Source organism: Medicago truncatula, chromosome 2 (assembly GCF_003473485.1).
Source record: "Medicago truncatula cultivar Jemalong A17 chromosome 2, MtrunA17r5.0-ANR, whole genome shotgun sequence".
NCBI lineage: Eukaryota > Viridiplantae > Streptophyta > Magnoliopsida > Fabales > Fabaceae > Medicago > Medicago truncatula.
The window spans coordinates 44,346,847-44,360,923 of NC_053043.1; the positions used below are offsets into that span (position 1 = coordinate 44,346,847).

General features: G+C 32.0%; 1 protein-coding gene across 1 annotated transcript; it reads left to right on the plus strand.

Moving 5' to 3' along the window:
* Window positions 1–259: 259 nt before the first annotated feature.
* LOC25487620 (protein SYM1) lies at window positions 260–4,574 on the plus strand. Its single transcript, XM_013609603.3, has 7 exons — window positions 260–860; window positions 1,585–1,725; window positions 1,816–1,929; window positions 2,023–2,196; window positions 3,064–3,179; window positions 3,827–3,911; window positions 4,158–4,574. The coding sequence occupies exons 1-7, from the start codon at window positions 540–542 to the stop codon at window positions 4,161–4,163; spliced, it is 957 nt and encodes a 318-aa protein (XP_013465057.1). The 5' UTR covers window positions 260–539; the 3' UTR covers window positions 4,164–4,574.
* The last annotated feature ends 9,503 nt before the right edge of the window (window positions 4,575–14,077 follow it).

Below are 14,077 nucleotides of genomic sequence, written 5' to 3' on the forward strand. Positions count from 1 at the left end.
TAATTATATACTCAACTTAATTATCCATAAGATGTTATTTAAGTGCAGGAAAATGTCCCGTGAAAATAGCTCAGTTGGTAGGATAATACATTATTATATGCACTTATTCACTTTATAAGATAAATTTTAGCCACTAGACTACCGAATCAAAAATTGGTGTCCACCAAATATTTTGGTTTCGTGAACTTATTGTCTTTCCTCACTAACGCACGCACAATATCAACGTGGGATTTGGATTATACCAATTGAAATGGAAATGTTTGAACAGTCAATCCATCTCCAACACAACAGCACCGCAAATCCGCACCCACCACTTCCAGTTGAGAGAGACAGAGTTCCCATTTGAATATGCTATTTGTACCTCCATTTTCAAACTCATACAGTTGGTAGCATATATAACAGGAAAATTTTAATTTCGATTTCGCGTACCAATCAATTCTCGACTAGAACCTTCTTTCTCTGTAGAATAAAATAAAAAACACATCAACCCCTTAATTAATTTCGCACGAAAAAAACAAAATCTTTCTTTAAATTCTCTCATGGCCATGTCAGTTGCTTCTTCTATTTGCACCCTCCTTCCCTTCTCTAAACCCCACAACTCCGTACCTCTCTTCTCTTCCCAAACCAAAAAACGATGTCGTATCATCATCAGCTCCGTCACAGAGGATCGTCAAGCAGCTTCAGTTGTGTCAAAAGACAAGAAAGTCCTTGAGGATTCTTCTTCGCCTTCCAAGGATATCACAGAGGTAGCTACTGACACTGATATTCTCACCGGACGTGCTATCAATGCTGCAATTGTTCTCGGATTTGGAGCTTTTGCTGTCACCAAATTGCTCACCATTGATCATGATTACTGGCATGTTAGTTTCTTCTGGTTTATATTAAAATTTGCTTCTTTTTTCTTTTTCTATTATAGTATTTGAACTTAGCTCATAGATGATGATAAATTTACCGCAGATAACTGATAAACTAGCTTATTACTCATAACATAAACCAGCTGATTAAAATTATAAAAATTAACGGTTGAACTAGATGATAAATATGAAATATTGAAATGATATATAAAAAAAAATGTTTAATTGATTAAATTTTGTTCAATTAAGATAACACAGGTAAAATTGATAGAAAAATTGATAAGTTTTAAGTTATAAGCTGTTTGAAGTAGCTTATAAAAACTGTTATAATCTAGTAGAAAATGGCTATAAGCTTGTAAGAAAAAATTAATTTTGTCTTGCCAAACAGAGTCCTCGGAAAATAGTTCATTCATATGGGCTTAATTGAGTTGTTTATCCTAAGAGGTGTGAATATGAGATGACCATATTCTATCTATACAAAACTATGTTTTTTAATTTATTTCTTTACTTTGTGTTCGTGGCTGTGTTTCTTAATTTGGCTTTAACCTGACACGATCATTATAGTCAAATGTGATACTTCAAGATTTTCAATTAGTTGATTGCAAAAGTCACTCGCTTTTTACAATGTATAATAGTAAACCAGACGGAGAAGATGGTTGAATTGAATCTAGTGTATTTTCTGTATTGTAAATGGAAGAAGTTGAAAACTGATTAGGGTTTCATAATTCAGGGTTGGACACTTTATGAGATACTGAAATATGTGCCTGAACACAATTGGATTGCCTATGAGCAATCTCTGAAAGCAAATCCAGTTTTAGCTAAAATGGCAATAAGTGGAGTTGTCTACTCAATTGGAGATTGGATTGCTCAGGTATGTTTTTGAATTTGACTTGAAAAATTTATGAAGTGTTTATGTTGGATAGGGTTTTTCTTGTCAACTTTTTCTTACCAAAATATATAGTGCTATGAAGGAAAGCCTATTTTTGAGTTTGATCGAGCGCGGCTATTTAGATCAGGTCTTGTTGGGTTTACTCTCCATGGATCTCTTTCTCACTATTACTACCAACTGTGTGAGGTGATTATTGTACATCTTTGTTTTGGATTTTGGAACAATTAGTTTGTAAATTTGTATTATGTTAATTGCTAAAATTGGCGTTGTGTAACACAGGCTCTTTTTCCTTTCCAACAATGGTGGGTTGTCCCTGCTAAAGTTGCTTTTGACCAAACTGTGTGGTCAGCTATTTGGAACACCATCTACTTTGTGGTTTTGGGCTTGTTGCGTTTCGACTCTTTGGACAACATCTATGGTGAACTCAAGTCAACATTTTTGCCCATGCTTACCGTAAGAATCTATTTGTTTCTTAGGGCCTGTTTGAATTGATTTATTATCTACTGGCATAGGCACTTGTGAGACTCTTTAGGAGAGCTTATTAAAAGAATTTATACCTTGTATGAAAATAGTTTGACACTTTGACTTGATTTTATCTTTTGTTATAGAAATAGCTTATACATAAACACTTACATGATGAGTGCTTATGCTACAAGTGCTTAATTAAGATGTTATCTGTAATAACTCGCCTCTTTGTTCACATAGCTGTAATTTTATTGTAATGTCATGGAGAAACAGTCAAAATCAAGTTACAAATCATCAAAATCATGATAGAAAAATAAAGCAAAAGGAGAAAATTGATGAAAAAAAGGAGTCAGAGAGGAATTCTATAGTACAGCTAACAATTCAAGGATGAACACACGAATGATGAATAAATGAACTGTGTATAATGTTTTTATCCACAAACAATTTTTTGATTAGCAGTTTAGTTCTGTTTAGATGTTGGGTCCACTGTTAATAATGTGGGACCAGTAGCTCAACCAATCACTTGGAGGGTGTATACCCGTAGAGTGAAGGGGAATATTAGAGAATAGAACCTTCTATTCCTGCTGCGCTGGCAGCTGGCATTTTGTTAGCAGAGTCCTTAAATAGGGGAATTGGGGGCGTGAATTGGGTATTCAGTGTAATAATCATGAGTAGAATGGAGAACATTTAGCTCTCTGTAGGGGCTTGCCCTGTGGTACTTGGGAATATCTCAATTGTAATCCTTCAATTACATCAATAATATCAAACTCTTTCTCTCTTTTCATTATTTCCTGTGTTCTTATCTCTAGTTCCTACCATTAGATGACTAAAATTTCACTCTAATATGCTTCACAGGCAGGTTGGAAGCTTTGGCCTTTCGCCCATCTGATTACTTATGGTGTGGTTCCTGTAGAACAAAGGCTTCTTTGGGTGGACTGTATCGAGCTCATCTGGGTCACAATACTTTCAACGTAAGTTCTCTAGAATTATTTGTCATATCATACTGAATTATTGCACAATTTTTTTTCCAGTCGGCAGAAGTGTTTTCATGCCCATACTGAAACATTGAACGGAATGCGTTGGACCCAAACTTGGGAAAAAAAAAACCAGATTAATTGGTGTGAATTGTTTTTTTGAGTTCTTTGAGCAGTCGGTTCGATACCCTTTTGGGATATGTATCTCATACTTCCTTGTAATTAAATCTCATTTAAGAATGGATGTTAATAATATAGAGAAGAGTAGAAAAGGAAAACAAAGGAGAAGGAGTTTGCTAGAGTTCAATAAGACCGCAATTGGCTAGAATAATGAATACAGAACAATAGAGTAAGTATATACACAATAAGCAAAAAACGAAACAACACTTAATTAGAGCAAATAAATTAAGAAATAAAAGTTTTAGTCTTACATCCCCTCAAACTCTCGATGCTTTGCGAAACATTGAGTTTGTCGGTTAACAAACGTTGAAAAGAATGCACTGGATCCAAAGAACAAAAAACCAGACCAATTTAATTTGATTTTGCGTTCATTGGATCATTGATAGCATAGATTTATGATACATATAACTATTAAAAACATGAAATAAGATTCTATTTCATACAAAATCTTGTTTTGTTTCTAGGTATTCAAATGAGAAATCAGAATCCCGAAAATCTGAGGAAGTGTCAGAAACAGCAGGATCATCTACTCCAAGCCAAAATTCTGAGGTAACTAAGAAGATCGTTGTATTATTTTTCTGTCATGTTTTGAGGTTCCAGAGTCCTCGTGAAACTTATCACGAAATGAATTAGAGAAAACACTGCTGCACACATTCTAACAGTAATAGTACATTAAACTTATGTTTGCATACCTATGATTAAAAAATCTTGTGCTCTACTTAGACGATTCTTCCATCAATTTTCTCAATATATTGAGCTAATGATTTCTTTTTCTCTATATATTGTATCTGGCAGGAATGAAACTGAGTAAAATTATGGAGAAAAAACTATATAGGTCCATGGCAGTTACAAGTATCATCAACCTTGCAAAAGCATTTGATGACTCGGCTTAAAATTCGAAGGATCTCAATTGAAGTTGAAGGAAGTACTGAATAACTTTCGAAAACAGCGATGACGACTATACATAATATAGATATACTTGTTGTGCATCCTTCGGTGGTGACGAATTATTCATGTTGAAGTGATATGAGACATAGATTATTGTACATATATATTTGTTAACACATTCACGAAAGTTAAATTATGTTTTACTTCTTCTTTGGGGGTGTATTCAATCCGCCTATCATTTGCAATCCTGTATAAAGAACATACGATGCTGGAAAATGTGAAACAGCTCTTGTAATTAATATAAACTTACTCATTACCTTACAATTTTATTCTGTCAATAATTTTTAATCTTCTGCATAGATTACAGTTTGGGTTAATCCCCACCTTATGAACTCTCATAAGTCATAACTTCACCACGACCTCTATGCTTGATTTGATTAAGTCTAATGCCTTATTCATATGGGTGTCTCTCTTTATCTCTCGCTTTTGGGAAGAAGAAAATAAAAGTTTAAACTGGCTAAAGCGGTTTCCTCTTACTTGGTATGTTTTTTTTTTATAAGCAATGAGAGTGGACAAGCATCAAGCGGTATCATCGACATCCCAACTAGGTTGGCACCCCGAGACACCTTCATCCTATGCCGCCACACTCGAAAAATTTATTAAAAAAAAGGGGAAAAATAATTACAAAAAGAGGGGGGACTAGACCAAAACCTTCAAAAGAGAACAACAGAAAGAAAACAGAAAAATAAACAGAAGCAGTAGAACCCCAAAAAACCAATCAAGGGAATATTTAATTTGGTAGTCCACATCTTTCCCAAAAGAATTCAAGACGCACACCCGTGGGAAGAGTGTCTATCCAAACGACACCGGCTATAGCGTGACCCATAGATGGTGATAGTGGTCCAATAATAAAGAGAGTGCTTAATGGAGAGTGACCAAGCATTGTCCCTAATATTGTCCTTTGTTGTATACCATTCATTTTAATTTGATTTATTTTCATATTAGAAATAAAGGAGTCATAATTATTTTGAATGAAATAAGTTCCCGTGAGCATAGTTCAGTTGACAGGGACAAACATTGTTAAATGCAATAATCGAGGTTCGAACCTCGGATAACCCATTTATTCACTTTAAAAAATGTGAATTCTAGTCACCAGACTACTTGACAAAAAATATTAATGCTAATAAATGCAAAAATATATCAAACAAAAAATTAATTTTAAACGTAAATGCATAAAGCATTATGGAGGTTGGTAGGGGACAAAATCTTTTTAGGAAAATAAATAATCATCTAAGACAACAATGGACAGGCGAAAGAGGGTCCATCATTCTTAAATACTCTCACTTCATTTTTATTCTTTATTTCTTGGCTTAATTGATTTAACTTTTTCAAACATGTCTCTTAACTTATTTCTTTTATTTAATTTGATCCAATTTTGATAATTTTAATCTCCTAAAAAAAGAGACCGTTGGATTACAAAGTATAAGATTTTATAATGTATCACCAACACCAAATTTATTTACTTTCTTCTTTCTTCCCTCATCTTCTACGTTTATCCTTCATCAATATTCATCAATAAAACCCAGGAAAAAACCATACCCATAATCACTCACTCACGATCACCATATCACATTTCAACAACAACTTTAACATTCTACATTGTTCAAACAAAAATTTCTCATCTCCAATGTTCCAATCCAAACAACACTACCAAAGAACTCTTATCCTTCCTCGTATCATCATCAATTTAGGAAGGAACAAGCCAAAATTTAACCTAAACTGTGGCAATGAAAACTGTGTTAGAATAAGAGAAAGAGATAGGGGAAGGTGTTACCTGTGAGAAGAAGCAGAGAAAAAACATGTTCTCACTGGAATGCATTTAATAAAGCCTGATTTAGAAAGAAAAACAAACCACGGTTGAAGTCCAACAAAAGAATTAAAAAAAAAAAAAAATGGTTGTTTGAGGTGTAATTTTCCAGATCTGGACAAAATAGTAAATGAAGAGGAGTGGTCATGGGAGATGGAGTTGAGAGAAGACGAGAGGAGTTCAGAAGGGACACAACTTCCATAATTGTATGTTGTTGGTGGTTGTAATAGAGGAAGAAATGGATTTGGGTTTCAAAATTAGGAATTAGGGATCTAAGATTGTAGTGGAGAAATAAATGGTTTTTTAATTTATTGATGATTTAAAGATTGATGGATTAGAAATAATAAAATTGATTTTTTCTGGATTTTTTTTCTTCTGGATTTTTATGATGAAGATGATGAAATTTGTTGGGTTTAGTGATGAAGAAGAAGAAAGTAAATAAATTTGGTGTTGGTAATACACTGTAAAATCTTATACACCTTTGTAATCCAACAGTATCTTTTTTTAGGAGATTAAAATTATCAAAATTGGACCAAATTGAATAAAAGAAATAAGTTAAGGGACGTGTTTGAAAAAGTTAAGACTTATGGGACCAAAATGAATAAAAGAAATAAATTAAGGGACCGACAGATCAATTAAGCCTTATTTCTTTTATACATCCTTCCTATCAAAACCCTTCACGTCCTTTGAAATCGAAAATGAACTATTTGAGTTCATCAATTTTTCCAGCACTACATTAATTTATGTTATGTCAATTGAAATTTCTCACCATTAAGATACTAGGAGCATGTCGACAGTAATATATTAGATATGAACTCATTTCTTCATTTATATTTCTAATTAGTGTTTTAAACCGCCTATTGCATGTTTTTCTATTTGTTTATGAACTTGATCTTGTTGTCAAGTTATAGAGCATGCGTTGAAAGAAATATTCCAAAAGGAAGAAAATTAACCTTTGGAATCTGAGATCTCGTTGTATCACACAATTACACGATTTTCAATTTCTTAACACCAAATGTCTAGGAGTGTGGCGAGTACATGAAATTAGGAATGAGTTTGTTTCTTCATATTTATTTCATGTCAATGTTTTAAATTGTCAATTTTATTTTTTATCTATTTGTTTATGAAATTGTGTTTGTTTTTGAGTGTTAGAGTGTGAAAGAAAAGAAATATTCCGAGAGGAGGAAAATCAACTTTTGAGGTCTGAGATCATCAAGCATCATACATTTATATCATTTGCAATTTCTTAACACCGAAACTGTAGGTGCAACACAACGGTAATAAATTAGATATGAGATAATTTCTTCATATATATTTCAAGTCAGAGTTTTAAATTTATGATTACACATTTTTCCTATTGGTTTATGTAATTGGATTTTTATTCTTGAAAATTATAACACAAAGATAATTTTGTTGCAAATTGAATATTGATGACTAATTTTAAAGAACAATACAATCAAATATGTTGTCTAAATTTTAATAAAAATTGCCCTAGTTTAAAAAATAAAAAATAACATTTTTTTTTCTCTTGCACGTATATTGAGCGTGTTTGCTTATGATGTGTTGATATATAGGTTATGAAATTGTACGTGCATCCTGATAATCATGAATATTATAAGGAGATTCAAAAGCTTAACTATATGCTAATTAAGATGACATAACGGAAATCTTATGATATACAAATCTTGTTTGAAAATAAAAAGGATAATGAGCTTTCAAATAATTCATATTTACATTAATTTACTATAATAATAATATGTATATCTAACTCTCAAAGATGTTTTCATATTTTGATATCAACAAAAGCACTTAAGAACCAAAAATCCCTATGGGTATAATATGATAAGTGTTTAAATAAATATTTTTTTAAGTACTCTATGCGTTTGGTAAAATTAAGCTATAAGCTAGCTGATAGCTGAAAAACTAGCTTATAGCTGATGGCTGATAACTGAAAGCTTATAGCTGAAAAGTTAGCTGATTGAGTGTTTGGTAAAATTAGTTGTTGAAGTGGTTGTTAAATATAAAATGACATAAAAGGACATGTTTGTCTTTTTTGTTTTTTCATAAATTATACATATAATAATTTTTACTTAATGTATTTCTTTTTAATTATTTAAATATTTTCTTCACCAAAATTCAATTTGACATTTTTGATTGAACAAATTTTTTTTAATGAATTTTTTTTAACTGAAATTGCTTTACTATTTATTGTAAATTAAAAAAAAACGAACAACAAAAATATAAAAAGCAGATGACATAAAAAATGTCCCCTAAAAAAAGGGATATAAAACTTCCACTAAAAGAAAGTGATATCAAGTATGGGTAGTTACCTTGCTATCAACGTGATGTTTATTAAAAAATAATAAAATAAAATTAATAAGGTTAAAATTGGAAGAGAGTATAAAAAGCTATCAGTTATAAGTTAAAAAGCTACTTGAAATAGCTTTTAAAAAAACGCTATAAGCGAATAAGAAAAGTTTTTTTACCAAACACGTCGCATTCTTTCAAAACAAGCTTATAAGTTAGTCCAATAAACTATAAGCTAGCTTTTTTATGTTACCAAACACTCGTTTTGATATTTTGAATCATTTTCAACACTTGAAAAGATTTTAAAAAAAAGTTTGATATCATATTGTACATGAAGTGATTTAACTAAATAATGCTAAAACATAGATATGAGTAAAAAGATGGAGATAGCATTCGACAAGTTTGTCATGATTCACCCAAACAAGCATTGTCATATGTTCAATCGCCACAAATAATATGATTTTGCACTATGATGCATCCGATGTAAAAAAGCTGAGAAAGATAGTGCGGGTCTGAAAGATAGGAATTCAAAAAGATATGAATGAAACCTCTATTATTCTGTTCAATCTATAACAAAAAGAAAATGTACATACAAATATTTCTTGAATATTTGGGGTTGTCGAAGTGCAGATTACTTTCTTATTTTTATCATTTAGCGACCATCCTGTATTTCATAAAAATTGGGGGCGATATAATCTTTACGTAAAGACCATCCTATCCAACTTTCGGGCATTAAAATACGTTTCAGACGCGGATGATTATCATAAGAGATTCCTAACATATCATAAGATTCCCTTTCTTGAAAATCAGCATACCTTCACATGGGTTAATTCAGTCGGGTTCGGTTCTGGAAAATTAAATTCACCGGTGCCCAAACCCATCCGATAGTGCTTTGTTTTAGAGCAATGATATTTGTACATCAATTCCATGACAACTTTAGTGACAACCTTGTTTCTCTCTCTTCTTATTGGTCAAAAACAATGGAGGGAGAAAAAGGAAGAGAGAGGATAAGACCATCATATGAGTATGAGAGAGAAAGTTCTACAAAAATTGTCACAAATTGATTGTACAAATATCATTTCTGTTTGATCTAGAGAAAGCCTAGTTTATTTTTCACGTTAGCCTACTGTCTAGATTCTTGAGACCCACATCATGTCAAAAAGCTTTCACTTTTCAAAAGCTTTTATATTTACTATTTTATTTGCTTTTGTACACCACACTCTGACACATAGTAATTCAGGTCCTTTATTAAGTTTACAATTACAGTACACACACTTCAATTACAACCATTAGTATATTTTTTTTTCTTTCTTTTACAATTAAAATAATAATTAAATTCTAAAGCAAGTTGTTTCCTTTCTTCTATCTTTTTGGGTTTCTCTCTCTTAAACCAGTAAACGTTTCCAATTGTTTCCTTTCTTCTATCTTTTTGGGTCTCTCTCTCTCTCTTAAACTAGTAAATGTTTCCATATCTTGCTACCCATTTGATCTCTTCCACCCATTCAAGGTTAAGATAGAGAAGAACACACAAACCTCATGCGAGTTGCAGCAAATGAAGTCTATGACTTTGCATTCTTGTTTGGAAGAATTGTTCTAACCAATTAAAAAACTTCTGATTCAAGTTCAACAAACCTTCCTTTTAAGGGTGGTGGTAATGGTGAGAGTGTGGTGGACTGAAACAGATGAGGTAAAATACAATTTTCTCTACTCACCCGAACCAACAGACTCGTGCAACCCGCATTTCGACGTACTCGAGACCCGCTTAAACCGATCATGTGTTTGGGCGGAATCGGTCCTCTAAAAGTAGTTGTCGGTTTCATTTAGCATGGCTGTTTCGGACCCGAAGCCATCTAAAACCGCCCGATGCTCTACCCTATCCTTAACCATTGTCCTTGGGACACCGGTTAGCAAAACCCTTATTTTATTTGTATTTTAACCATTTTTTTCTTCTGTAAATGTAACAATCTTAAATACATTTGTTTAACTATTTAATAGACGTGAAAATATGACATATATGAATTTGTATTTAGGATCCGTTGACAACCAGGTATAAGTCTCTTAATTCACATCAAATCTCAACCATTAGATCTAATCAATCGAATGACTCATAATTTAATTTAAAAAAAAAAAAATAGTAGTGATACACACACGATTCTCTCTTCTTTCTCTAATGGCAGCGTCATCATTGAACGATGATGCACAATGTTTTCCAGAATTATAGAAGACACCATCGCTGCAATTCGCTCTTATTTCTCTTATCATAAGGCTAGTTCAAGTCCTTTTTCCCAATCGCCCACTGACACCTTCCAATAGACTCAACCACCCTCTTGATTTTGAAGCTTATAGAGGCAGGATCCGTTGACACCAGATGTAAGTCGAATAACTTACACTAAATCTCAACCATTAATTCCAATCAATGAAGTGACTAATAATTCACAATATATTAAATTAAAAAAAAAAAATCCAAAAACAGTGGCACATACAATCTGTCTCCTTCATCTCTTTCTGGGCGTATATCATTCATCATGTCGTCATTCCCTTCTATTTTTTCAAAGACCTTCTACCTAAACTCATTTATTCATACGATTTGCAATTTTTGTTTCAATTACTAGTGTTGAACCATCAATCATCAATCATTGCGATAAAATTATAAAATGGATTAAGGTGTTAATTTATGAAGGGTTTTTCTATCATGTGCAAATTTGCACATGTTAAGAAATTTAAAATAGTAATTTTACATTGGAACTTGAACATTTTGTATTAAATATATAATTTTTTGTTAAATAATTGTTGGTTTTAATAAAAACTTGCTATTTTAGTTACCTTAACATGTGCAATATTAACATTAATTGAAAGAAATTCCTTTTGTTTGATTACGCTGAGACTTGCAATTTCTAGTTACGATGATTTAAATAACCCTCAAATCTTGATTTTGTTCTTCTTCCAGAATTTGGGATAATTCATTTTTATTTGGCATCATAAGATAAATTCAAATTGAATTCCTACCATTGCTTTATAAGACAGTGAGCTGATGTTCTTCTGGAGAATATTTATTCAAAGGGACAAGTTTGGTAGGCTGAGAGTAAAATTTAGAGAAGATGAAGGAGAAGGATCACATGTGCCACCGTTTTTGGATTTTTTTTTAATTGGATATATTATGAATTATTAGCCACTTGATTGATTGAAATTAATGGTTGAGATTTGGTGTAAGTCATTAGACTTACACCTGAAACAATTTCAATTCAACAGGGGGAACAGAGAGATAAGAGAAGAAGAAGAGATGGGAGAAGAAGTAGAAAGGAAAAAGAAAAGTAAAAATGGTGAGTAGCATGCAAAACGACGGCGGAATTGGTGGGGAAAGGGGGCGACGACGACCCCTTGTATAGTGGATATTGAATCGGATAGATGAAGAATCAATAGTATTCTCATGAGTTTAGTTTAGTTTAGTTGGTAGAGATATTACATATTATATGTATGTGTCGGAGTTCGAACCTCGGACGCTCCATTTATCCACAATTAAATTATGTGAGCTCTAGCCACTAAGCGACTTGAAAAAAAAAAAGAACAAGAATCAATACACTCCATGACTATTTTCTTTTGTTTTTGTTGTTTGTAAATGAGAGGAAGAAGATATGCCACTAAGGGGAAAGAAATCGAAATTCACATAGAAAATAAGAAGAAGGAGAGAGTACTTGTGACTAATAAAGATATAAACAAAATAAATGAGGTCCATATTAGGGGGTCATAATTGTAATGATGTATGTTATTTGAACAACCATTTGTGTGATAATTTTTTGAACAATTATAAATTTATAAAGAAAAGTAGGTATTAATAAAGAAACCTAAACAATGAAAAGATAAAAAACCATAATATGAGTATGCGATAGAAAATTGTCAGTTGTACAAATATCATTTTTCAATTTCAATATAGTTCTTTTAAATAAATTTAATATTACTTTAATATACTCGTATCTAGACATTAAAAATACATAACAACTCGTATTAAACTATATTTCTCATACATAGCCGGTGAGTGTCTACCTATTTCTATTGTTAGGTAGAAATAGACGCTTTTTTTTTTCTTTTTCTTCTACGATGCAGTCAGAAAATTGACTTTTTGAAAAAGTTATCTTGTTTAGTTAATAGTGTAACTAGTGTTCTGCTGGTGGACCACTCTAAAACTAAATTTTACCTTGTTACAAATCAGTCCTCATACAATATTAAGGGGAATTTCAATCTTAGAGCGCAAATTGGAATCTGATTAATTTTGATTTAATCAGGGACACAATTGCAATAAGTAAAGATATAATGACATATATACCTTATTGGCAAATGTGCAATACATCATATAATCTGGGGTTCCACTTGTGTAACATTGGGTATTTTAAGTTATATAACATTGTCCAATCAGGGTGTGCCACATGGCACACCCTTTTAAAAAAAAAAAAATCAATTAAAGGAGAATAAGAGAGAACACGTGACTGAGAGAAGAGTGAAAAATCAAAAACACATTCCTCTTCTCTTCTCCTCTTCTCTTCTCCAGTACGACGAACCCACCACCCACCCACCCACCATCAACTTTTCTCCCCCACCGCCGACGCTTCCCTCCGCCTCCGCCGCCGCCGTCCTCTCCGCCAACGGCCACCGTTCCTCTTCACTTTCTCTTCTGCAGCACTCTTTTTCAAATTTGATGAATTTGATTTGGAATTATTGATGAATTTGATTTGGAATTAATTTTGAGATTCATTAAGGGATTCATTGAGGGTTGTTATTGTAAAGATCAGTAGACTAATTACAACAAATATCCTTTCAATTGTCTCTTGAGAGGTGGGTTGATTTGTGATTTTTTGAATTGTGACAAAAATAGTGAAAAGAGGGTTAATTAAGTATATAAGATTTGAGGTTAAATAAGCCGTATAATACAATTGATAATACATTAAAGTACTTAGTAATAAATTATGAAAAGCTTTTTTATAGAACACATTTGAAGTTATATTAGTATGTTCATCATCTTCACCGGTTATCAAAATTAAAAATAGCAGTTTGTGATATAATTACAAAAAAATGTTTTGTTGGAAGAACTTTGTCTGAGAATGATCCTGACTTTAGACACCTTAACTACAAATTTTTTATGGAAATTGTATACATAATGTTCATTTAAAGTTTATGCCACCGGTAATTTTTTTCTTTTTTATGCCACCGGTAAGATATTAACACTTGCTAGAAGCACTTGATAATTTCTTGAGGTTACATAAAATCCAAATCCAACGTTTTATCATCTTTACCTATATTATGTTTGTCTAATATAAGAATAGTTACTAATTATCATATGAAAATACATCAGAATTCAATGACACATCAACACTTCACAATTCTTTATGTCCAATTTTCATTCCCTATTCATTGTAACAAAACCATGTGTCTAATACATACAGTAATTACAAACTAATTTGTCCTGATACCCTTTATATCAAGAGCAAAATATAGAGATATAAAGAGATCCATAGAAGTGAAATCTGTGAAGAAAAAAAAAAAGGAAATAAGTTTAGAAAGACAAACATAAGGAAACAATAGTAGTAATTAATATGTCATAAGGATTAAAAATGAAAGAGAAAGAGAGATGAGGAAAAAAGTATGGAAGAAAAATAAAATA